A 21,920-nucleotide genomic window follows, 5' to 3' on the forward strand; every position below is an offset into this window, starting at 1 on the left:
TCTCGGCCGCCTTGGGCTCCTCCCCTCGCGTTTCATACACGCTCATTGTGAAGCGACGGCCGCCGCCCGCGTCTAAGGCTGCCTGAGACCTAGAGACTCTAAACTTGGCGCGCGTTGAGCGCGCCCGCGCTACTCCTTACCTACCTGAAGGGCCGGGGGGCGGGGCGCGAGGTTCACCGACTTCCTCCTCTCCCTCCCCCCCACTCCCACCGGAGCCAACCGCCCGGTCGCCTCACGCCGCGCTCCCGCCTCGCGCCCCTCCCCTTGCGGAGCGCCCGCCCGCTCCTCCCCCGCCCGCCTCCCGGCGACGCGCACGCGCGCCAGGCCCGACGCGCACCCTCTCGCTTTCCTCCGGCCCGTGAGACCCCCTCCCCTTCCGCCTCGCGGCGCTCCCTCGCGCCGCGGTCTTCTCTACCTATCCCCGGCTCCGCGGGGCTCCCCCCCCCCCCCCCGGCCCGCCCGCCAACGGCGGGTCCCCGGCTTCCCGATCCCCTCCGCTTCCCGCGCTCCCCGGCGGGGCTCCAACCCCGGCCCCCTCTCTCCCTCCCTTCCCTCTTCATTCCCTTTCCGGACGCTGCCATCATGTTGAAGCCTCAGCCGCCACAACAGACCTCCCAACCCCAGCAGCCGCCCCCCACGCAACAGGCCGTAGCCCGCCGGCCTCCCGGCGGCACCAGCCCTCCCAACGGCGGCCTCCCGGGGCCGCTGGCCGTCACGGCGGCTCCGCCGGGGCCTCCCGTCACCGCCTCCCCCTGCCTGGGGCCCGCGGCTGGGAGCGGGCTGCGCCGGGGAGCCGAAGGCATCTTAGCGCCGCCGCCGCCGCCGCCGCATCAGGAGAGGCCGGGGGCCGCCGCCATCGGCAGCGCCAGGTGAGGAGGGCGGGCTTCCGGGTGGGGGAGCCGGGCTGCCGGCAGGAGGCGGCGGCGCGGTTCCGGTGGGGCGCGCCCCCAGCCCGGCCCGGCCCTCGGCAGCGGGCGCCGGGCGTGAGGAACCCCGGGAAGCCGAGGGGAGGCTCCCCTGGGCGTCCCAACAGGTTGGAGAGAAAGGGTGGTGGGTCGCATCCGGGATCCCGGAGCCGCGCTCGGTTCCCGGGGGCCTCGCCCGGGCCGCGGCCCCGTGGGGAGGCGGGGCGCGTCCTGCCAGCATCGCGGGCACGGGGCGTTGGGGGGGCGAGGAGGTGATCGGGGTCCCCGGCTCCATTACCACGGAGGGGTCTCGCGGTCCCTGGCTGCAGCCAATGAGGTGTCAGCTCCGGGAAGGGGTCCCCGGCTCTGGCCAATGGAGGGGGGCGCGCGGCCCACAGTTTGGCCAATGGGGAGGGAGGGACTTGGAGCGGGTTGCTCCCTCCCCCTTCCCGGTCTGGCCAGTAAGAGGGGAGCCGAGTGGGCGGGGGCGCGGAAGGAGGGACGGCGGGGAGGACTGCGGGCTGGGAACCTCCGGCGCGCGCGCGCGCCCTTGGCCTACGTGCGCGCGGATGCTCCGTCTTGTGACCCGGGCATATCCGTGTCCCGGTCGCGCGTAGGGCTGGGGCCGGTAGTGTGCATGGAAAGGTGCGTCCGGTGTTGGCGGGCGAGGAGCGCACCGTTCCGTGGGGTGGTGTGCCAATGCGATTGCGAGCGGCGGTGCACACGCAGGCGCAGTGGGTCGTTTTCGCGGGATGGGGGGGGGGGGGTTGAAGAGGCCCCCGTGGGCTTTAGTGCGCAGGCGCAGACCGGGCGAGGCCTCCCGGTGGATGGCTTTTGCGGCTGCGCTGTCCCCCGGCCCCGCCAACGGCCCCCTCGCCGCCCTCCTCAACCGCCGGTTACATCAGCCATCGAGGAGCAGTGTTACCTGGCGATCGGTGACCCCTGCAGTGTGGGTAACAGGCCGAATGAATAATGACGGTGAAAGGGTGGAGTGTGGAGGGAAATACCCCTCCTCTCAGGGTTGAGGACCCAAGGTTGCCGAAAATGGTTTGTTCCTTTTAGGAGGTAATGTGCCTGAGCTAAGTAGCTGTGCATCTGCACCTCTGAGCTTTTCACCTTCCCGGTCCGGAGCGGGTTACTGCTTCTTAGAATACTGTGGCATCGGTCCGTAGAATACTGTGGCATCGGTCCGTAGAAACAGTCAACCCTGGCCTGTTGAAGAAAGTGAGCAGGCTGTTGTATTGGCTTTTAGAGCAATTGACAGCCATTTGTTGGTTTAGGGTTTTGTTTTTTTTTAACTGTCATTTGTAGGAAATGTTTTATCATTTAATGCCCACTCCTTCATTTACATGAGAGATTGGAAACCTTATTGACTAAACAACTTCATGATAGGTGCTTTTGGGATTTACCATTAATGACCCTTTTTTTTTTTTTCCTTACAGGGGACAGAGCACAGGAAAGGGACCCCCACAGTCACCCGTGAGTGCCTTTTTTTCTGCTTGTATAAAATACGAAGAACTAAATAATATTCATATGGATATATAAGGCATGCTAGATGCAGTGATAGACAAATGGGCTAGCAAGAATTGTGGTTCAGCCTGACAAGGGAGCTGTGAGTGGTCGTTTAGAAAGTTGGCGTTTGCTGGCTGCTTCTTTATTTCCTCTCCATCTGATGTTACCGACAGGTGTTTGAAGGTGTCTATAATAATTCCAGGATGCTGCATTTCCTGACAGCTGTGGTGGTAAGTAAGGACTTTAATCCCTAGGGTGATTGAGGAATGAGATCCATGAGATTTTTGGAGTCTTCTCACCCTTCCCACCCTCCTAGGGCTCCACTTGTGATGTAAAGGTGAAGAATGGCACTACCTATGAAGGCATTTTCAAGACTCTGAGCTCAAAGGTCAGTTTACTCAAGTTGGCGTATTTTTGGAATTGCATGGAAGAAGAGAGTGAAACTGAAGATGTATTAAAGAAAAACTATCAGACAATACTTTGACCATTCTTGTAGACCTTAAGTTTTTTAGTTAAAATTTTAAGTTTGAGATTTTTTTTTTCTTTTTTTCTAAACCCTGTAGTTTAGTGGAGCATACAGGGCATGTGAGAATGTAGTATTGGGAAAGAGTAAAAGGGTAAAAGGGAAATAATCATAGTTTTGCATTTATATTTCTTAATACTGACCTATGTTTGTTGGGCAATGTTGCTTTTGTAGTTTGAGCTGGCAGTAGATGCTGTGCACCGGAAAGCATCTGAGCCAGCGGGTGGCCCTCGTCGTGAGGACATTGTAGACACCATGGTGTTTAAGCCAAGTGATGTCATGCTTGTCCACTTCCGAAATGTTGACTTCAATTATGCTACTAAAGGTATTGTGCTAGGCTGTGGTGACAGATCAACTCTGTGGGTAGAGGGAAGTCTTTTTTTTTTTTTGGCCGTGGGGCTAGAACTCTGGGTTGGGTGCTGTCCCTGCGCTCTTCAGCTCAAGGCAAGCGGTCTACCGCTTGAGCCACAGCACCACTTCAGGTTGTCTTGTGGTTAATTGAAGTTAGAGTCTCATGGACTTTCCTTTCAGATCAGGCTTTGAACTGCAATCCTCAGATCTCAACCTCCTGAGTAGCTAGGATTACAGGCGAGAGCCACCAGTACCTGGCTGAATCTGGTAGTTTTTTTTTGTTTTGTTTTTTTGATCGTCGTGGTGCTTGAACTGTGGGCCTGGGAGCTGTCCCTCAGCTCTTCAGCTCAAGGTGCTCACTCGACCACATGAGCCATGGCACCACTTCCAGTTTTCTGGTGGCTTATTAGAGATAAGAGTCTCTTTCCTGCCCTGACTGGCTTTGAACTGTGATCCTCAAATCTCAGCTTCCTAAGTAGCTAGGATTACAGGCATGAGCCACTGCTGCCCGGCCCTGGATTTTTTTGTTTGTCTTTGTTTTTTTTGTTTTTTTTTTTTTTGGGGGGGGGGGGGTCAGTTGTTAGGCTTGAACTCTGGGCCTAGGCACTGTCCCTGAGCTCTTCAGCTCAAGGCGAGCACTCTACTACTTGAGCCACAGTGCCACTTCCTGCTTTTTTCTTTTTGCTTATGTGGTGCTGAGGAATCGAACCCAGGGCCTCATGCATGCAAGGCAAGTGCTCTACCACTGAGCCACTTTGCCAGCCCCCTGTTTTCGTTTCTTAACTACTTATGGGAGTAGTGTTGTTGGAGTGAGACTGAGAGGCAAGAAAGCTGTCAGGTACCACCTGACTTCTGATTATCTACTCTGCTCCACAGACAAGTTCACTGATTCAGCCATTGCTATGAACTCAAAGGTAAACGGCGAGCACAAAGAGAAGGTGCTTCAGCGCTGGGAGGGTGGTGACAGCAACAGCGATGACTATGATCTCGAGTCTGACATGGTATAGTCTCCCTTCCTGAGCAACGGGGTAGCCAGAGTATGGGGGTTGTTGGCAGTGAGATTCCTTCTTTGTACCAGGTGATGATGGTTAGAAAAGAGGAGGAGGGGAAATACTGTTGCCTGTTTATAGTACTCAAATACAAAAGTTTAGGAAATATTAAAACAAAGCTTATCAGTGTACTAATGGGGAGTTGATATTTGCTTTGTGGCTTTTTTAAAATTTAAATCAGTACTACAGGTTTAAAAAGTGCCCATTTCTTTTCTTAAAGACAACTACTTTTGACATTTTTTGGTATTCGTTTGCAGAAAATTTTGCTTTCCTTGCCTTGTTGAGCTTTTCGTGTTATACATGGAACTAGTTTATTTTAATTATGAATATACACCAACTTGTATTTATTCTTTGCCTTTTTCTTTTTTTTTTTTTTTTGTCGTTCATGGGGCTTGAACTCTGGGCCCGAGCACTGTCCCTCAGCTGCTCAGCTCAAGGCTCTACCACTTGAGCCACAGCGCCACTCCTGTTTTTCTGAGTGGTTTATTGGAGATAAGAGTTTCACGGGTTTTCCTGCTCAAGCTGGCTTTGAACCGTGATCCTCAGATCTCAGCCTCCTGAGTAGCTAGGATTATAGGCGTGAGCCACTGGCACCCGGCTTGTTCTTTGCCTTTTTGCTGTGTTTTGTTACCATTATTTTGGTATTTATAGATGTCTCACAAGCCAGGTATAGTGGTGCACATTTGTGGGGTTTTTGTTGTTTTTGTTTTTTGCTGGTCCTGGGACTTGAACTCTGTCCTGAGCTTTGTCCCTGAGCTTCTTTGTGCTCAAGGCTAGTGTTCTACCACTTGAGCTACAGTGCTACTTCCATCTTTTTCTGAGTAGTTTATAGAAAATAAGAGTCCCACAGACTCATGGAAGCTGTAATCCTTAGGTCTCAATCTTGTGAGTAGCTAGGATTATAGGTGTGAGCCACTAGCATCTGGCTTGGTGGTACCCTTCTAATTGCAGTACCTAGAAAGCAAAGGCAGGAGGGCAGCTTAGGTTATGTAGAGTTCCAGCCTGGCCTAAGTTGTATAACAGCAAAACCCTAAGTTAAAAACCAAACAGGTAAATAAGTAAAATTTAATAAGTATTGCTATTTTAGAACCACATAAAGTTGCTTAGGCCTTACACCTAGAAATGGGTTTGTTAGGTCCTAGGCCTTCAAACTTCAAGTTTGTGCTACTCATTGGCAGTTCAACTTGATATTGCTCGGGGTTTGGTTCACACTTAAAGTTTTCAATGTGATGGAAGAAAATGGCTTGTCAAATATTCCTTTCCCTTCGGATTTCAAACGTTCCCCATTTTCCCCTCCTTAGTCCAATGGATGGGACCCCAATGAAATGTTCAAATTCAATGAGGAGAACTATGGCGTGAAGACCACCTATGACAGCAGTCTCTCCTCTTACACGTAAGTGTCTTGGCATTCCTCAGTGGGGCATTGGAGGGTGTGCTCACCAACAGAGAGGATAAATTGCTAGGTAGAATGTAATTTTTTTTTTTTTTGTCCAGTCTTGGGCTTGAACTCAGGGCTTGGACATTGTCCCTGAGCTTCTTTTGCTCAAGACTAACACTCTAGCACTCTACCACTTGAGCCACATCACCACTTCTGGCTTTTTCTGTGGTACTGAGGAATCAAACCCAGGGCTTCATCTATGCTACGCAGGCAAGCACTTTACCACTAAGCCACATTCCCAGCCCTAGTATATAGTTTTTCTGCATGCTTTTATGGGTATACAAGGAACTCTTCGCCTCACTCCTGATCTGCTTTGTGACTTGCTCCCTCAAAGACATTGATCAAGGCACTTTATGCTTATAAACTAATGTTGAATTAACACCCCCTTTATACAACTACTTAAAAGATCATTTTTAAAGGATATAAATAAAAACAAGATTTTCTGACTAGGCCACACTGTGGATAGTGACTTGTTTTCTGTTTACCTGTAGTTTTTCCCTCATATTTATGCATTGTGAACTTTACATTCAGATATATCTTGGTACTTTACCCTGGGACCTAGTAGATGTTAAGTATATGTTGGCTGGGCTGGGGGTGTGGCTCAAGTTAGAGTGCCTCCTTGGCAAGCACAAGACCCTGCGTTCACACCCAGGAGCACTGTGTGAATGAATATATGAATATGCTAACTGTGCTGGGGCAGAGTACTTGCCTAACACTTGTGAAGCTCTGAGTTTGATTCCTAGCACTGGAAAAGAAAAAGTAATGGTTGAAGAAATTAAACACTGGCATATCTGTATCTGTGGGCTTGTTACAAATGCCGATAATGGATGTTCTTTCAGGGTGCCCTTAGAAAAAGACAACTCAGAAGAGTTCCGTCAGCGGGAGCTGCGTGCAGCCCAACTGGCTCGAGAAATTGAGTCGAGTCCCCAGTATCGCCTACGGATCGCCATGGAAAATGAGGATGGGCGCACAGAGGAAGAAAAGCATAGTGCAGTCCAGCGGCAGGGGTCAGGGCGGGAGAGCCCCAGCCTGGCATCCAGGTAATGCATTTGGGCATCTGGAGCTGTTTGGTTCTCACAGTGGGGTCCAAGGACTTGGCTAGCCTGTTGAGCTTTCTCTCCACCCCCTCCCCCCCCCCAAATCCTGGGGCTTGAACTTAGGGTTTGAGCACTGCCAGTGTGATTGTGTCAGGGTTGATGCAATGTAGCTTGAAACCACAGTACATTGAAGTGGGACAGAACTTCAGGTGGGATAGTGAAAGTAGCCAGAGTGAGGAGTGTGTGTGTTGTGTTGCCAAAAATGTGCATTTTATAGCCACTTTTGTCCTTACTTGAACCTTTCTTCAGGGAGGGGAAATATATCCCTTTGCCTCAACGAGTTCGGGAAGGTCCCCGGGGAGGAGTTCGGTGTAGCAGTTCTCGAGGCGGTCGGCCTGGCCTTAGTTCACTGCCACCTCGTGGTCCTCATCACCTAGACAACAGCAGCCCCGGCCCAGGGTCTGAGACTCGTGGTATCAATGGAGGTGAGTTCTGAACCACACTTGGCATAAAAAAAGGAGGATAACAAGAATGTGGGAAGTATAGTAAGTAGGCGGGTTGGGAGGAGATTGAATGCATCAGTGGTGATATAACCACGGGTGCTCTTTTTCCCTTCGCCTTTTTTTTTTGGTTGGTTGTGGGGCTTGAACTCAGCCTGAGCACTGTCCCTCAGCTCTTCAGCTCAAGGTTAGTGTTCTATCTACCACTTGAGCCACAGCACCACTTCCTGCCTTTTTTTTTTAAGGTCCCTCCCGCATGTCTCCCAAGGCACAGCGGCCTCTGAGAGGTGCTAAGACTCTGTCTTCACCTAACAGTAGGCCTTCCGGAGAAGCTTCTGTTCCACCCCCTGCTGCAGGTAAAAGCTTCATCATGCTGGGTGAAGTGGGTGGAAATTTATAGAGACAATTAAATAAGGTGGAATGGTGGAAGGAGCAACAGGTTGAAGATAGATGCCGGAGTGGGGAGAAGTTGAATTTGTTCTATTGGGAAAAGAGTTTTCTCCGTTTCCCTAGAGTATAGAAATTCCAACCTAGCAGATTGTATCTGGCTGGCAGATGTATTTTGTTTAGATTTTAATTTGTTTTCAGCTTATTAGTACAGGAGAAGTCATAGAAATGTCCAATTTTTTTGAAGTGTAGAAAGTTCTGCCGGCACTGATCCTGCATGATAGCAGCCTTTTGGTCTTTCTGGTGCACATTGAGGCCATTTGCCCCTTATGTTATCTGTCTTGGCCTTGTAGACTTTGAGTTTGGGCTCCTAGTATAAGAGATTTGTTAGCTTTTAGAAAGTACCCTGCATTCTCTGCTTATTGACCAGCGGTAACCATCGAACAGCTCTCCCTTTTCTTCCAGTGGGACGGATGTACCCCCCACGCTCTCCCAAGTCTGCTGTCCCTGCCCCAAGCTCAGCTCCTTGTCCTGAGCCTCCCATTGGCTCGGCAGTAGCAACTTCTGCAGCCTCCATCCCTGTCACGTCAGTTGTGGATCCTGGAGCAGGCTCTATCACCCCAGCTTCTCCGAAGATCTCACTGGCCCCCACAGATGGTAAGAGCCAAGACGGTTGAGGGCTGTGGACATTTTTCAATTTGGTTCTGAACAGGAGAACCTTTAAGCATGTCTCTCTCCTCAGTAAAAGAACTCCCACCCAAGGAGCCTGGCAGGACCCTGGAGCCCCAGGACCTGGCCCGGATAGCTGGGAAAGGTGAGAATGGTTTATTCCTCTGGCGCCTAATGCTTTTTTGTTTGGGAGAGCATTTCAGTTAAAGTTCGTTGGCAATTGGAAACAGTTTCTATCAGCCCTTTGACCCTAATTCCTGTTGGAGTTCTCAAGAGCTCTTGTGTTTTTCCTTGGTTTCTTGTTCTCTGGGTTACTAGTCCTGTGAAAAGAATGCATGTTCTATTTTTTGTTGTTGTTGTTCATGAGGCTTGAACTCACTGTCCCTGAGCTTTTCTGCTAAAGGCTCGTGCTCTACCACTTTGAGCCACAACTCCACTTGTGGTTTTTTGGTGGCTAATTGGAGATAAGAGTCTCACAGACGGAAGTGGCGCTGTAGCTCAAGGGGTAGAGCACTCGCCTTGAGCTGAAGAGCTGAGGGACAGTGCCCAGGCTCAGAGTTCAAGCCCCACGACCGACAAAAAAAAAAAAAAAAAGAGTCTCACAGACTCTTGCTCAGACTGGTTTTGAACTGTGATACTCAGAATCTTTGCTTCCTGAATAACTAGGATTACAGGCATGAGCCACCAGAGCCTGGTTGTGATGTATGTATGTATGTATGTATATATGTATGTATGTATGTATGTACATATATATGTATTTTCTTCTTTTTCTCCTAGTCTCTGGCCTTCAAAATGAACAGAAACGATTTCAACTGGAAGAACTAAGGAAGTTTGGGGCCCAGTTCAAGGTGAGCATGGCATGGAAAAGAGCTGGGCTTGGCAGTATGCAGTAGTGTGAGAACTGCATCAGAGGCAAAGTGCCCAGTGGGTGGAAAAGAAAAAGAAGAGCTCAAACTAGGAGGACCTGGAGGAGGCAGGGCCTGGGGTCAACTGGACAGTACTCGATGTGTATGTGTCCTCCTCCTTCCAGCTGCAGCCCCCCAGCTCCCCTGAGACCAGCCTGGATCCTTTTTCTCCCCGGATCTTAAAGGAGGAGGCCAAAGGGAAGGAGAAGGAGGTCGATGGTCTATTAACTTCAGAGTCCATGGGGTCTCCAGTCTCCTCGAAGACAGAGTCCGTATCGGATAAAGAAGACAAAGCACCTCTAGCATCAGCAGGAGGCGCTGAGGGTTCGGAGCAGCCTCCACCACCTTGCCCGAGCCAGACTGGCAGCCCCCCAGTGGGCCTTATCAAGGGAGATGACAAAGATGAGGGCCCTGTTGCTGAGTGAGTGCAGTGGGGGCTGGTGGGGGCTGGGTGGTGAAGGGCAGACCATGAAACTGATGACATTTTCTCTTATAGACAAGTAAAGAAATCAACGTTGAACCCCAACGCCAAGGAGTTTAACCCCACAAAGCCTCTATTATCTGTGGTGAGATAGGAGACATGGGAGAGGTGGGGCGGGAGGGCAGCAGAGGGGAAGCACTCGCTGCCATTGTGCTGGGCTTGCCAGGTGCTGCGTAGGAGCCACTGTGTATGTGTAGGAAGAGAGGGTAGCAGGGGCTTGGATTGATGAGGAAGAAAGATCTCCAGCACTGGTCATTAAGGGGTCCTGATGAGTCTGGCAGCTATTGGTGGGTTTCTGTTCCTGGTATTTGGCCCATGAAACATTGGATTGAGGTCATTTGGTGCAACGGCTTTACTTAAGCCAGCTGACATGCCTACATGACAAGTCGCACAGTCTCTCTTCCTGTTTCCTCAGGGTCTAATGTGAGGCTTAATTAAGAATGTGCAGGACACACGTGGCACACAGCACTGTTAGATAGGCAGGGCTGAGCTGGGCATGTGGGAGTAAAATGTCCTAACTTGTCTCTTACAGAACAAATCTACCAGTACTCCAACTTCTCCAGGGCCTCGCACTCACTCAACTCCCTCCATCCCGGTGCTGACAGCAGGCCAGAGTGGGCTCTACAGCCCACAGTACATCTCCTACATACCTCAGATCCATATGGGACCAGCTGTGCAGGTAGGAGAGATGAGGTTGGCCCAGGGGACTGGTTTCTGAGAGACTGGCTCAGGCCCATTATGGATGTGTGTGTGAGCATGCCCTTCATTTAGCCTCGTCTCTTCTCGTCCCTAGGCACCTCAGATGTATCCGTATCCTGTATCCAATTCAGTGCCTGGGCAGCAGGGCAAGTACCGGGGTGCAAAAGGTGAGCAGGGTCAGGAGGGACAGCCAGTGGGACAGCCTGATAGCTTCTGGCCGATGGAGCTTGAGCTCTGCTCTATTTGCTTCCCCTGTGCAGGCTCTCTCCCCCCTCAGCGCTCGGACCAACACCAGCCAGCCTCAGCCCCTCCCATGATGCAGGCGGCCGCTGCTGCTGGCCCACCCTTGGTGGCTGCCACACCTTACTCTTCCTACATCCCTTACAATCCGCAGCAGTTCCCCGGCCAGCCTGCAATGATGCAGCCTATGGCCCACTACCCCTCACAGGTGACTGGGGCACAGGAGGAAAAGAGGAGAGAAGGCAGTGAGCTCTGGGTGGTAGTGGCTAGCTGGGCAGTTGGCTCTGGTGGGGTTTTCGTGTCTGTTGCAAAGCATTATTGTCATCCTGCATCTTAAATGTAAAGTGACATTTGCATGGCAGAGTTAATGTGAATTTTAGATGAGTAGAGGGAACTGCTGAGCCCCAAGTGGTGCTGGGCACATGGTCACTGAGCAAGTGCTGAGTGCTCTTGTTCTTCGTCCTGCCAGCCGGTGTTTGCCCCCATGCTTCAAAGCAACCAACGTATGCTAACGTCGGGTAGCCACCCCCCGGCCATTGTGTCATCCTCCACTCCTCAGTACCCTTCTGCAGAGCAGCCCACCCCCCAAGCCCTCTATGGTGAGTACCCCTGCCCCGCCCTGCCCTGCCCTGCCCTGCCCTAGGCTATGTTCCTCACCTCTGGTGTGCTCAGCACTCAGTCTCCCTCCTTTCCACTGCAGCCACTGTTCACCAGTCCTATCCACACCATGCCACGCAGCTCCATGCTCACCAGCCGCAGCCGGCCACCACGCCTACTGGGAGCCAGCCGCAGTCCCAGCATGCGGCCCCCAGTCCCGTCCAGGTGCCTGCTGTCAGGGGGTTTGAGTAGTTGGGGCAGAAATGGGTGGCTGGAAGAGAGTGGAGCAGGGTGATTCTCTGGGAGACAGGGTCAGCCAGAGTGTGTGGTACTCATGTTACCTACTCTGTCTTGACAGCATCAGGCGGGACAGGCCCCACACCTGGGCAGTGGACAGCCACAGCAGAATCTGTACCACCCCGGGGCCCTGACAGGCACGCCACCATCTCTGCCACCGGGACCTTCTGCCCAGTCCCCTCAGAGCAGCTTCCCCCAGCCAGCCGCTGTATATGCCATCCATCCCCACCAGCAGCTGCCCCACGGCTTCACCAACATGGCCCATGTTACCCAGGTAAGAGCCAGGGGACGGCTGCTTCTGGGTCTTTGTCCAAGTGGCTGCATACCCTTGCAGGAGTGCTGCCCACGAGGCTTCCTAGTGCTCCTTGCTGTCCTCTCTCCTCTGCAGGCCCATGTCCAAACTGGAGTCACAGCAGCCCCGCCCCCACACCCTGGGGCTCCCCACCCGCCCCAGGTGATGCTGCTGCACCCCACCCAGGGCCATGGGGGGCCCCCCCAAGGCGCAGTACCCCCGAGTGGGGTACCTGCACTCTCAGCTTCCACACCCTCACCCTATCCCTACATCGGACACCCCCAAGGTGAGCAGCCTGGCCAGGCGCCTGGATTTCCAGGAGGAGCCGATGACAGGATTCGTGAGTTCTCGTTAGCTGGGGGAATTTGGCATGGAAGAGCTGAGGGGCTGCAGGTGGGGCAGGATGCACGGGTTCTGGGTGGGGAGTGAGGGGTCTTGGAGGCAGGGCTGTCCCACAGGGCGCCCGCCGACCTGCACCTGTCTGTGAAGTATGTAGGGTGGGCAGAAGCCACAGTCGCCGCCGCCAGGGGCTTGCTCCTGGCTCTGTCCTTTGCTTCCCTCCGTCCTCGCTCAGTTGTGATCCAGCAGCCCCCCTCCCCACTGCCTCCCCAGCTCTCAGTGACCCCGACTGTCTCCTGACTTAGCCGAGGTAAGGTCAGCGCAGCAGACAGGGCCAGACTGGGGTGTGGGGGGCTGAGCTGGGCACACGAGTAAGGGCTCTGGCTTACTGGGAAACAGCGATTGACCTGTGCTTCTGACCAGCCCCATGAGACACCTTAAGGAGGCCGCTCCTCCCCACTCCTCCCCAGCCCCCCGGACGCATTGATGGAGGGACAGCTGCTCGGGTTCTAATGCTCCTGCTCTCTTCTCTTTCCCCTCCAACCAGTTCAATCTCATCCCTCCCAGCAGCTCCCCTTCCACCCCCCGGGGAACTGAAGATTGTCCTGGCCGCGACCTGAGACCTCCATGAGCGGAGGGAAGAGTGATCTATGTCTCTTCCCCCAGCAGCTCGGACCAGTCCCAGCCCCCCACCCCACCCCCCCAAATTCCCCTTTCCCCAGGGGAGCTGGGGAATTCCTGCCAAGCACCTTGAATGGGAGAGACCTTGAAGTGGGCAAGGCCAGGGTCCCGCAGGGGTGGGGGAGGTTCCTGCTCTGCCCCTGCCAGTTCCCACCTAACCTTGCCCTCCCATCTTTTCATCTATTCCCCCCGCTGGAGACGGAAGATCTTTTATTTTCTATTATTTATAACTACAAACTTGGGCCCCTCTGTTCTTTTCTTCCCCATTAACTTGAGACCTGCGTGAGAGACAGACAGATGCCCCACAAGGATGGTTGGACAAGGACTTTTACTTTTTATTACATAAAAATATTAAAAAAAAATAAAAAAAATAAAATTTTAAACTAACTTAACCTGCCTGTAGTTGCTGTTTGTAGACAACCATATGGCTGTAATTGTCAACTGTGATCTTAGGATTACATTTCTTTTCACTTGTTCTTCTCTTCCCTGTAAAACTAGTGTTTTTTGTAGGTCTAGGATGAGGGAACCAAAAGGAAAGCGACATAAATTCCGACCTGAGCGCTGGCTCACTGGGAGGCAGGTATGTAAGAGCACTTCTGGAGTTAGGACCACCTCTGCTGACTTTGTGACATTGGAAGTAGTTTTTACTGTAGCTTTAGAGGTCATGGATGTGGAGACAATGTGGGAAAGTAAAGCTGCCAGTGGAGTGTGGAGTAAGGGGACCAGAGTTAGGAGGAGTGGGAGCTAAGTTGGAGGCCTAAATTTTTTTTTTTTTTTTTTTTTTTGCTAGTCCTGGGGCTTGAACTCCGGCTGGTCGCTGTCCCTGAGCTGCTTTCGTTCAAAACTAGTGTTCTACCATTTGAGCCACAGCACCACTTTGGGCTTTTTCTATGTGTGGTACTGAAGAATCAAACCCAGGGCCTCATGTGTGCTAGGCAAGCACTCTTGGCACTAAGCTACATTCCCATCCAGGGGCCTACAATATTGAAGCATAGGTTTCTGAGACGATTACCTCGCTTGTGTAGCTACACAGGTGATTTTTTTGTTTTTTGGTTGGTTGTGGGGCTTGAACTCTGGGCTTGGGCGCTGTCCCTGCGCTCTTCAGCTCAAGGCAAGCGCTCTACTGCTTGAGCCCCACAGCACCACTTCTGGTTTTCTAGTGGTTTATTGGCGATGAGGCTCACAGACTTTCCTGCCCAGGCTGGCTTTGAACCGTGATCTTCAGATCTCAGCCTCCTGAGTAGCTAGAATTACAAGCGAGAGCCACTGGCGCCTGGCTTACACAGGTGTTTTTGTTAGTTGTGGGGCTTGAACTCAGCTTGGGCACTGTCCCTGCTCTCTTCAGCTCAAGGCGAGCACTCTACCACTTGAGCCACAGCACCACATCCAGTTTTCTAGTGGTTTATTGGAGATAAGAGTCTCATGGACTTCCTGCCCAGGCTGGCTTTGAACCAAGATCTTCAGATCTCAGTCTCTTGAGTAGCTAGGATTATAGGCGTGAGCCACTGGCACCTGGCTACACCGGTGTTTTCAAGGGACAGGGGAATGTTCCTGGCTTGCTTATCCAGTAACATGAAAAGTGGGGCTGCTAAGGTATTTTCTTCTGGACCCATAGTCTGAGGGTGGACAGAAGGGTTCCTTAATTGGGGAAGAATTTCCAGGATGTGAAGCAGGCATGTGGTCAGTTTATTAAGTGAAGGGGCTTTATGTGGGCGGGGTTGTAGTAAAAATACTTGATGGGGCTGGAGAGATTCCCAAGCGGGAGCTGCAGATGAAGGTGCCTGTAGGTGCTGCTGAGTAGTTCATCACTTTGGGGCAGGATCTCAAGTTGGAGGGAAATTTAGCCTTTACCTAAAGTCAGGAATCTTCCCCATGAAACTTTTCATTTTTGCCTTGACCACTTAGGAAGGTAAACCAAACCTGCCTTGCCATTGGGTGGCACTTTCTTCAGGTTCTCATATGCACCTTTTCTGGGTTCTACTGGAGAGTCGAATGGGGTTTTGTTTCGTAAAACAGCTCTCGGGCAGTTCTGGGTATGCCAGGACGCAGTCTCAAGGGCCACCCACTAATTCTTTGCTGAGTTGCCCTTGTTTATACTCGGCTTGCTTGTCTAGGTTCCTGTCTCAATATTTCACTCCCTGCATATTTGATAGTCTTTTTCTCAATCTCAGTAGATGCTGAGAAAAATAGAACTTTCTCCCTCCCGCCCGCCCCCCATGCTGAGGATGAAGCCTCAGGCACACAGCCTGCACCACAGCTGCGCTATACTACAACCCTGCCTTGAACCCAGCTGCCCTTATTCCTGTGCTTAGAAACGTGGCAATCACTTGTCAAGTCCACATTAGCACAACTCGATGGCTGAAGGTGTGCGAGCAAGTACTTGGGTGCCGAGTTAGGAAATGAGCAAGGATCTAGACATGAACTAGTAGGGACTACTGGAGAGGAGAAATGAGTAGTTATATTGCTGCTGTAACTGTTGTTGGTTGTGGGGCCTGAACTCGGCCTGGGCGCTGTCCCTCTGCTCTTCAGCTCAAGACTAACGCTCTACCACTTGAGCCACAGCCCCACTTCCAGCTTTTTCTGCTTAAGTGGTGCTGAAGAATTGAACCCAGGGCCTCATGCATTCAAGGCAAGCATCTACCACTGAGCCACCTTCCCAGCCCCTGCTATAACTTTTTTAAAATTTCTTATCTTTTGTCAGTCATGGGAGCTGAACTCTGCCTGGGTGCTGTCCCTCAGCTCTTCAGCTCAAGGCCAGCATTCTACCACTAGAGCCACAGCACCATTTCTGGCTTTTTCCTACTTACGTGGTGCTGAAGAATCGAACCCAGGACCTTATCCATGTGAGGCAAGCACCCTACCACTGAGCCACCTTCCCAGCCCCTGCTGTAACATTTTGTGAGGCAATCACACATAACTACTGGACTAGGCTCCTTCACGCTGTCCCTGCATTGAGGGTAGCAGAGAACAAACGTTTTCAGCCTGTACCACAAATGGATTGCTGGGTGCTAGTGGTTCACACCTGGAAGCTACTCAGGAGGCTGAGATCTGAGGAGTTAAAGCCAGCCTGGGCAGGAAAATCCATGAGACTTCTCTCCAATTAACCACCAGAAAATCGTAAGTGGCGCTGTGGTAGAGCGCTCGCCTTGAGCTGAAGAGCCAAGGGACAGCACCCTGGCTGAGTAAAACGCCATGACCCACAAATAAGTAAGTAAATTCCATTACCACGGTTTGAGGTTCTCACCAGCTCTATTCTGTCCAATTTACACAAAGGACACAAGACAACAACCAGCTTACTATTCACAGAACAGTTTATTGGCCCACCTCCCGTGGCAGGCCACCCCTTGTGACCAGGGGAAGTGTCCGTCTAGCTGCACTCTGAGGTTGCAGCCCATGCCACATGGGCATCGGAAAAGGGAGAAACTGGCCAGGGTTGCCTAAACTCAAGCAGCCTGAGCACAAGTCCAGCCTCAACTCCACTTGATGCTCTTGTCTTCATCGGTCATAGGTTTTGTTTCAGTGACAAGGCCAGTGCCAATAGTCTTGTTGCCATCCCGGAGGGTGAAACGCTGGCCTTTCTCCAAGATCATGGGCTGACGCAAGATTAGAGTGAGCTTCAGGTCCTCTCCAGGCATGGCAAGCTCCTGGAGGGGAGAGAAGACCCAGCACAACCATCAGGTGCTAGCATTCTACCCAGATGCCATGAGCCAAGGGAAAAGGAAAATGCAGCAGGGTGTTGATTCTGTCTGGGGACAGCATCATCCACCCCAGCCACCAGGTACGTGCAGACAGCACATTCAAAGAATGGGAACACTGGGTTGGGAGACTGGGTCTTTATCCAGCATGCACTAGGCACAAATGAGGGGTGGGAGGCTTAGCTATACCAGTATTTTTCTGTAGAAATATTCCTTAGGAAAGTTTGGATATGAAAGTGATGAGTTTCCGTTGAGTTTCACTGAACATGATGAAGATTCAGAAGTTGGCCTAAAATTTCTCTCAAGCTTTCCACAAGAATGTATCTTAGGAGCACTAATCACTGTTCCATTCCTTTTTTTTTTTTTTTTTTGTACTGGGGATCAAACCCAAGACGTTGTACTTGGCAGGCAAGTGCTTTACCACTAAGCTAGATCCCAACCCAGTGTCAAAAGCCTGCCTTCTACCAAGTCTACCTCCACTGGTAGCAGCTAGCCTCTCCTCACTCAAGGAGAGAACGAACCACTTGGGAGATAACATCTTTGGGTTGAGCTCCTCCAGAGAACACGTCTCTGCCCCTTCACTTTCCCTAAACCCATCATACCTTCCCAGGAGGCAAGATGACACGACAGGCCATGTCCCAAGTCAGGGAGAACATGACAGGCATGAAGTGGGACACAAAGGGCTTGTGGCGGCCACCTTCCTCCTTGTTGAGGATGTACACCTGGAGGAGAGGACCAATGAGAGAAGAGCAGAGCTTGGCTCGAAGCCCTCCCTGGAAGACAGCCAGGCTCAGCCCTCCCCATCAGCCTCCGAAGCCCTCACCTGTGCCTCCACCTTCTGGTGGGGCTGGATGGAACCTGGCTTGACCATTACCAGGCCACGCCTCAGATCCTCTCGCTTCAACCCTCGGACCAGGGCCCCAAGGTTATCCCCTGCCTCTGCCCTCTCCAGGCTCTTGTGGAACATCTCGATGCCTATGAAGGGAGAGAAAGAGGAAGGAGACATGAAGTGGAGGCAGAGGGAAGGCACAAGGATCGACACGGGGAAAGGTCATCCTGAAGCCAGCCTCTGGGTCCCAAGGCTTCCTATACCTGTCACCACAGTACGAATGTTCTTGCTGTGTCCCAGGAGCTCACATTCATCTCCCTTCTTCAAAATGCCACGCTCCAATGTACCTGTCACCACTGTGCCCCGGCCTGCAAGGAAGGAAGCAGGACAGGACACTAAGAATCCTGCCTAGGCTGTGCTATGGGGAGAGATGAGAAGAAGCAGTTCTCACCAGGGATAGAGTAAACAGATTCCACAGGCAACAGGAAAGGCTTCTCTAGGTCCCGGGTGGGCACTGGGATGTAAGTGTCCACAGCATCCAGCAGCTTCTGCACGGACTTCACTCCTAGCTCAGGGTCACGTTGCTGTTGGGAGAAAACGTCAGGACTCTGAAATCTCCATTGTGCTCCTCTCACTGAAAGCTAATGTGCAGACACGAACCACAGCTGTGGATGCCCATCTGCCCTCCCACTGTTAGCAGCAGTCCTGCCAACTTTGCCTTCACCTCAAGGGCACAGAGAGCAGAGCCTACGATGACTGGAGTCTCTTCCCCTTTGTAGCCAAACTCGGTGAGCAGTTCCCGGATCTCCAGCTCCACAAGCTCCACCATCTCAGAGTCCTGCACTGCATCTGCCTTGTTGACGTACACCACGATATGCTCTACTCCTATCTATTGGAGGGAGAGAGGTAGAGATGGTGTCTAAGAGTCATGCAGCTCCTCAGCCTTCCTTTCCACCCCCTCCAAGGCTCTCATACCTGTTTGGCCAGTAGTAAGTGCTCTCGGGTCTGGGGCATGGGGCCATCATTTGCTGCCACTACCAAGATGCAGCCATCCAAGGGTGCAGTGCCTGTGATCATATTCTGAGAAGGGGAGGAAAGAGCCCTAGCTCAATAACCTCCTCAGCTCAGTATCTACCTAGTTAACTAGAGGAACCGTTAAACACTAACACTGAGGCCCATTTTGGCCACAGCTACAAGTCCTTGATCTCATGTCTAGCCATCTCATCACCCTTCCGCTCCCCCTTAGAATTACTCTTGACCCATAGCAGGTTCTGTACCTGTTCCCAGCAACCCTCACCTTAACATAATCTGCATGGCCTGGGCAGTCTGTGTGGGCATAGTGGCGGGTAGCAGTGCTATACTCCACGTGGGCAGCGTTGATGGTGATGCCCCGAGCTCTCTCTTCTGGGGCATTGTCAATCTCCTCATACTTCTTGAACTTAGCCCCACCTCCCTCTGCTAGAACTAAGGGAGGGAAGAAAACCAGAGGTAGAGGCTGGGTTCAGGCCACACCCCTAGGTCCCACTAGTGATGTAAAAGGAATAAAGTTGAAAAGTCTCTCTCTCAAATCTCTTAGCTTCCAAGAGAAAGTTTAGGGTCAGAAAGAATTATCTCAGAACTGGAGGTGTGGCTCAAATGGTAGAGTCCCAGCTTTGAGTGAAATAGCCAAGCAAGAACACAAGTCCTTGAGTTCAAACCTAGTTTGCCCCTGACGTGTGCGTGTGCACGCACACGCGTACACACACACACACACAATTATCAGGTCTGGAGCTAGAAATGTGACCCAAGTAGTAAATTAGCACCTGCCCTAGCAAGTGCAAGGTCCTGATTTCAAATCCCAGTACCGGAGCTGGAAGTGGGGTACTTCAAGGGGCAAAATGCCAGCCTAGAAAGCTCTGGACTCTTTTTTGAAGTTGAAAGCCTATTTATTGCTGCCCCTCCTCCCCTCCAAATTAAGCCCCGGTAAGGGGCGAGGGGGGGGGGTGTTCAGAGGGTCTTAAGGGCCTGCCCAAGAGGCCTCCCCGAGGAAGCCATTTAGGGTCTCCCAGTGTATGCGTAACAGGAAGAATCTGTCTCCAGCGTCTTCAGAATCGCCCCCCTCCCCCGAGCGCCCCGCCTCCTGGGCCCATTCTGAGTGTCCCCAGCATTCCGCCGGCCCGCCCCCGGGGGCCCCCGCGCCCCCCCCCACCCCGGACCCGGCCCCCGCGGCTCTAGGGGCGTGGCCGGGCCCTCGCTCACTTTTGGTGATGGCGGCGGTCAGGGTGGTCTTGCCGTGGTCCACATGGCCGATGGTGCCCACGTTCACGTGAGGCTTGTCGCGCACGTAGGCCTTCTTGGCTTCCACGGCCAGGCCCCGACACAAGAGGGGCCGAGCCGGGGTCCTCAGCGGCCGCAACAGCCCGTGCAGCCACGGGGTGGGACTGGCGCAGAGACCTGCCGGGACAGAGGCTCGGCGTTAGGGCGCGGGCTGGAGCTCGGCTGCCCGCCATTGTCCTCCAGGTACCTCCGGGCCACCATCTCTCTCACCGCTGAAGCGGGGCGTCGCGCGCAGCAGGGTGGCGGCCGCCATTGTGGCCATGCTCGGCCACGGGACCCGAGTACTGGATACCGGGCACCCGCGCGTGCGACAGAGGAAGGGCACCTGGGGATGCAAGGCAACTTCCGGCGGAAGTCGTACTGGAGGGTGACACTGGGCCACTCTAGCCTGGGATTTCTATGGTCGTGTCCACTGACTTCCGGGTGCGGAGCGGAAGAGGCTGGTGCTGAGGCCTCGTGGGCGGGGCAGGAGGCCACGTTTCCGCCTTAGCCGCGGCTCCTGGGGGCTCAGGGGGTCCGTCACGTAGTCCGCCGCCTCCCTCTGAGAGGCCGCCGGGACCGTCGCTCGCTCGGCGCACCACGGGCACGTAGGGGAGGTCCTGGCCTCGGGGCGGCGGGTCCGCCGGCAGCGCAGGTTGTTGGGGATCGTCTGTTGAGGATCTGGCCGAGAGAGGCCTCGGGCCGCCCCTGAGCCGCAGCCCGAGGTAGGCCCGGGCCCTGGATGCCTTCCAGGGGGCCCTCGTGCGAGCGTCGTCTCCTCGCGAAGCCTGCGCCTGTACAGGTGTAAAGTGGATTGCTACTCACAAGGAGATCCGGCGTCTGAGAGGGCATGCACTCGGGCAGGAGTCAGGGATGGGGTTCTAGGACTTCTCGTCAGCGATCAGACTCATCCTCCTCGCCCTTGCGGGGACCCCCGGCTCTCTGACTTCAGAGTCAGCCCCCGGGCCAGCTCTGTGCCCCCCTCCCCAGAACCCTTCTGCAGCCCAAACAGCAGTTCCTGTTGAATTCCTCACCCATTTAATTAGGCAGATACAGAAAATTTAAAGGGCAGCCCGTGCCTTTTAATCTTGCTCTATCCCCAGCACCTAACAGGGTTGGGCGTGCAGTGAGTGCCAATAAATGCCTTTTTTTGCCGAGTAAATGACCTTTATAACTTTGACACATCTCTTATCACAGCTTCCTGATCTGATCATAGCAGCTGCTCAATTCTAAAACTGACTTCCTCCGACTCATTTAACTCTGTTGGAGCTGGGGCTGGATGCCAGTGCCTGTAATCCTAGCTACTCTGGAGGCTGAGATCTGAGGATCAACATTCAAAACTAACCTGAGCAGAAAAGTTTGTGAGACTCTTACCTCCAATTAGCTAGCAGAAAGCTGGAAGTGGGACTGTGGCTCAATTACAGCACCAGCTTAGAGTGAAAAAGCTAAAGAACAGTCAGTTCCCAGGCCCTGAGTTCAAGTCCCAGGACCAGTACAGGAAAGAAGTGAAAGGAAAGAAAAGGAAAGAAGAAAGTTAGTGTTTATCCACATACTGTAGGTTCCTGTTTCCTTCCCTAGAGATTACCGTTTAATGAGCTAGGGACAGTCATGGAAACGAAATATAATACATTATTCTAAGACTCGAAGGAGCAGGTATGATGATATAAGCATGTAAATCCAGCCCTCAGGGAGGGCAGCCTAGGCCACATAGGCATGATCATGTGTTTTTTGTTTGGTTTGGTCAGTTGTAGGGCTTGAACTCTGGGCCTGAGCACCGTACCTGACAAGACTAGTGCTCTACCACGTGAGCCACAACTCCACACCTGGTTTTCTGGTGGTTAATTGGAGATAAGAGTCTCACAGCTGTTCCTGCTCAGGCTGGCTTTGAACTGTGATCCTCAGATCTGAGCCTCCTGAGTAGCTAGGATTATAGGTATGAGCCACCAGTGCCCAGCAACCATGTATTTTTTTGATACATGCTTTTGCAAATCTAAACACTCCCAAGGAGTTGGGAAGATTCTTATGTATCAGGCATTAGTTGTAAGAGGAGTGTTCCCAGTGCTTCCCTGTGGTAGGATCTATTATTTCCCCCATTTTACAGCAAAGAAAATTGAGTGTCAGGGTGGTTAAGCCCCCAAAGTGTGCATCTCAGCACTACACTATAATTTTTGCATGTGTGTGGTGCTAAAGATTGAACCT

The 21,920-nt window shown here is 52.8% G+C and overlaps 2 protein-coding genes across 24 annotated transcripts; one reads left to right on the plus strand and one right to left on the minus strand.

Annotated features, from left to right (window-relative positions):
• Positions 1-292: 292 nt before the first annotated feature.
• On the plus strand, positions 293-13,294 carry Atxn2l (ataxin 2 like). 22 transcript variants are annotated; one of them, XM_042666613.1, is made up of 24 exons: positions 293-869; positions 2,348-2,384; positions 2,591-2,647; positions 2,734-2,805; positions 3,115-3,265; positions 4,168-4,292; positions 5,642-5,733; positions 6,618-6,818; positions 7,125-7,300; positions 7,561-7,671; positions 8,150-8,359; positions 8,445-8,516; positions 9,149-9,219; positions 9,402-9,697; positions 9,773-9,842; positions 10,290-10,436; positions 10,551-10,623; positions 10,717-10,904; positions 11,166-11,295; positions 11,397-11,518; positions 11,652-11,864; positions 11,979-12,222; positions 12,372-12,531; positions 12,792-13,294. In XM_042666613.1, exons 1-23 carry the CDS (start codon positions 583-585, stop codon positions 12,524-12,526), a joined length of 3,300 nt encoding a protein of 1,099 aa, XP_042522547.1. In that variant the 5' UTR covers positions 293-582; the 3' UTR covers positions 12,527-12,531; positions 12,792-13,294. The 22 variants fall into 22 exon arrangements, with proteins under 22 accessions (XP_042522547.1, XP_042522546.1, XP_042522545.1 ...); XM_042666612.1 differs by having other exon boundaries at positions 12,769-12,858; XM_042666629.1 differs by having other exon boundaries at positions 295-869; positions 11,979-12,168; positions 12,495-12,531; positions 12,769-12,858.
• Positions 13,295-16,195: 2,901 nt separating this feature from the next.
• Positions 16,196-20,073, minus strand: Tufm (Tu translation elongation factor, mitochondrial). 2 transcript variants are annotated; one of them, XM_042666759.1, is made up of 10 exons: positions 19,953-20,073; positions 19,665-19,859; positions 18,724-18,890; positions 18,402-18,506; positions 18,151-18,315; positions 17,878-18,010; positions 17,690-17,794; positions 17,421-17,572; positions 17,200-17,319; positions 16,196-16,546 (listed from the first exon to the last, which is right to left on the minus strand). In XM_042666759.1, the coding sequence occupies exons 1-10, from the start codon at positions 20,002-20,004 to the stop codon at positions 16,373-16,375; spliced, it is 1,368 nt and encodes a 455-aa protein (XP_042522693.1). In that variant the 5' UTR covers positions 20,005-20,073; the 3' UTR covers positions 16,196-16,372. The 2 variants fall into 2 exon arrangements, with proteins under 2 accessions (XP_042522693.1, XP_042522692.1); XM_042666758.1 differs by having other exon boundaries at positions 19,665-19,874; positions 19,953-20,071.
• Between the last annotated feature and the right edge of the window lie 1,847 nt (positions 20,074-21,920).

Source organism: Dipodomys spectabilis, unplaced genomic scaffold (assembly GCF_019054845.1).
Source record: "Dipodomys spectabilis isolate Male_0828 unplaced genomic scaffold, ASM1905484v1 ptg000366l, whole genome shotgun sequence".
Classification (NCBI taxonomy): Eukaryota; Metazoa; Chordata; class Mammalia; order Rodentia; family Heteromyidae; genus Dipodomys; species Dipodomys spectabilis.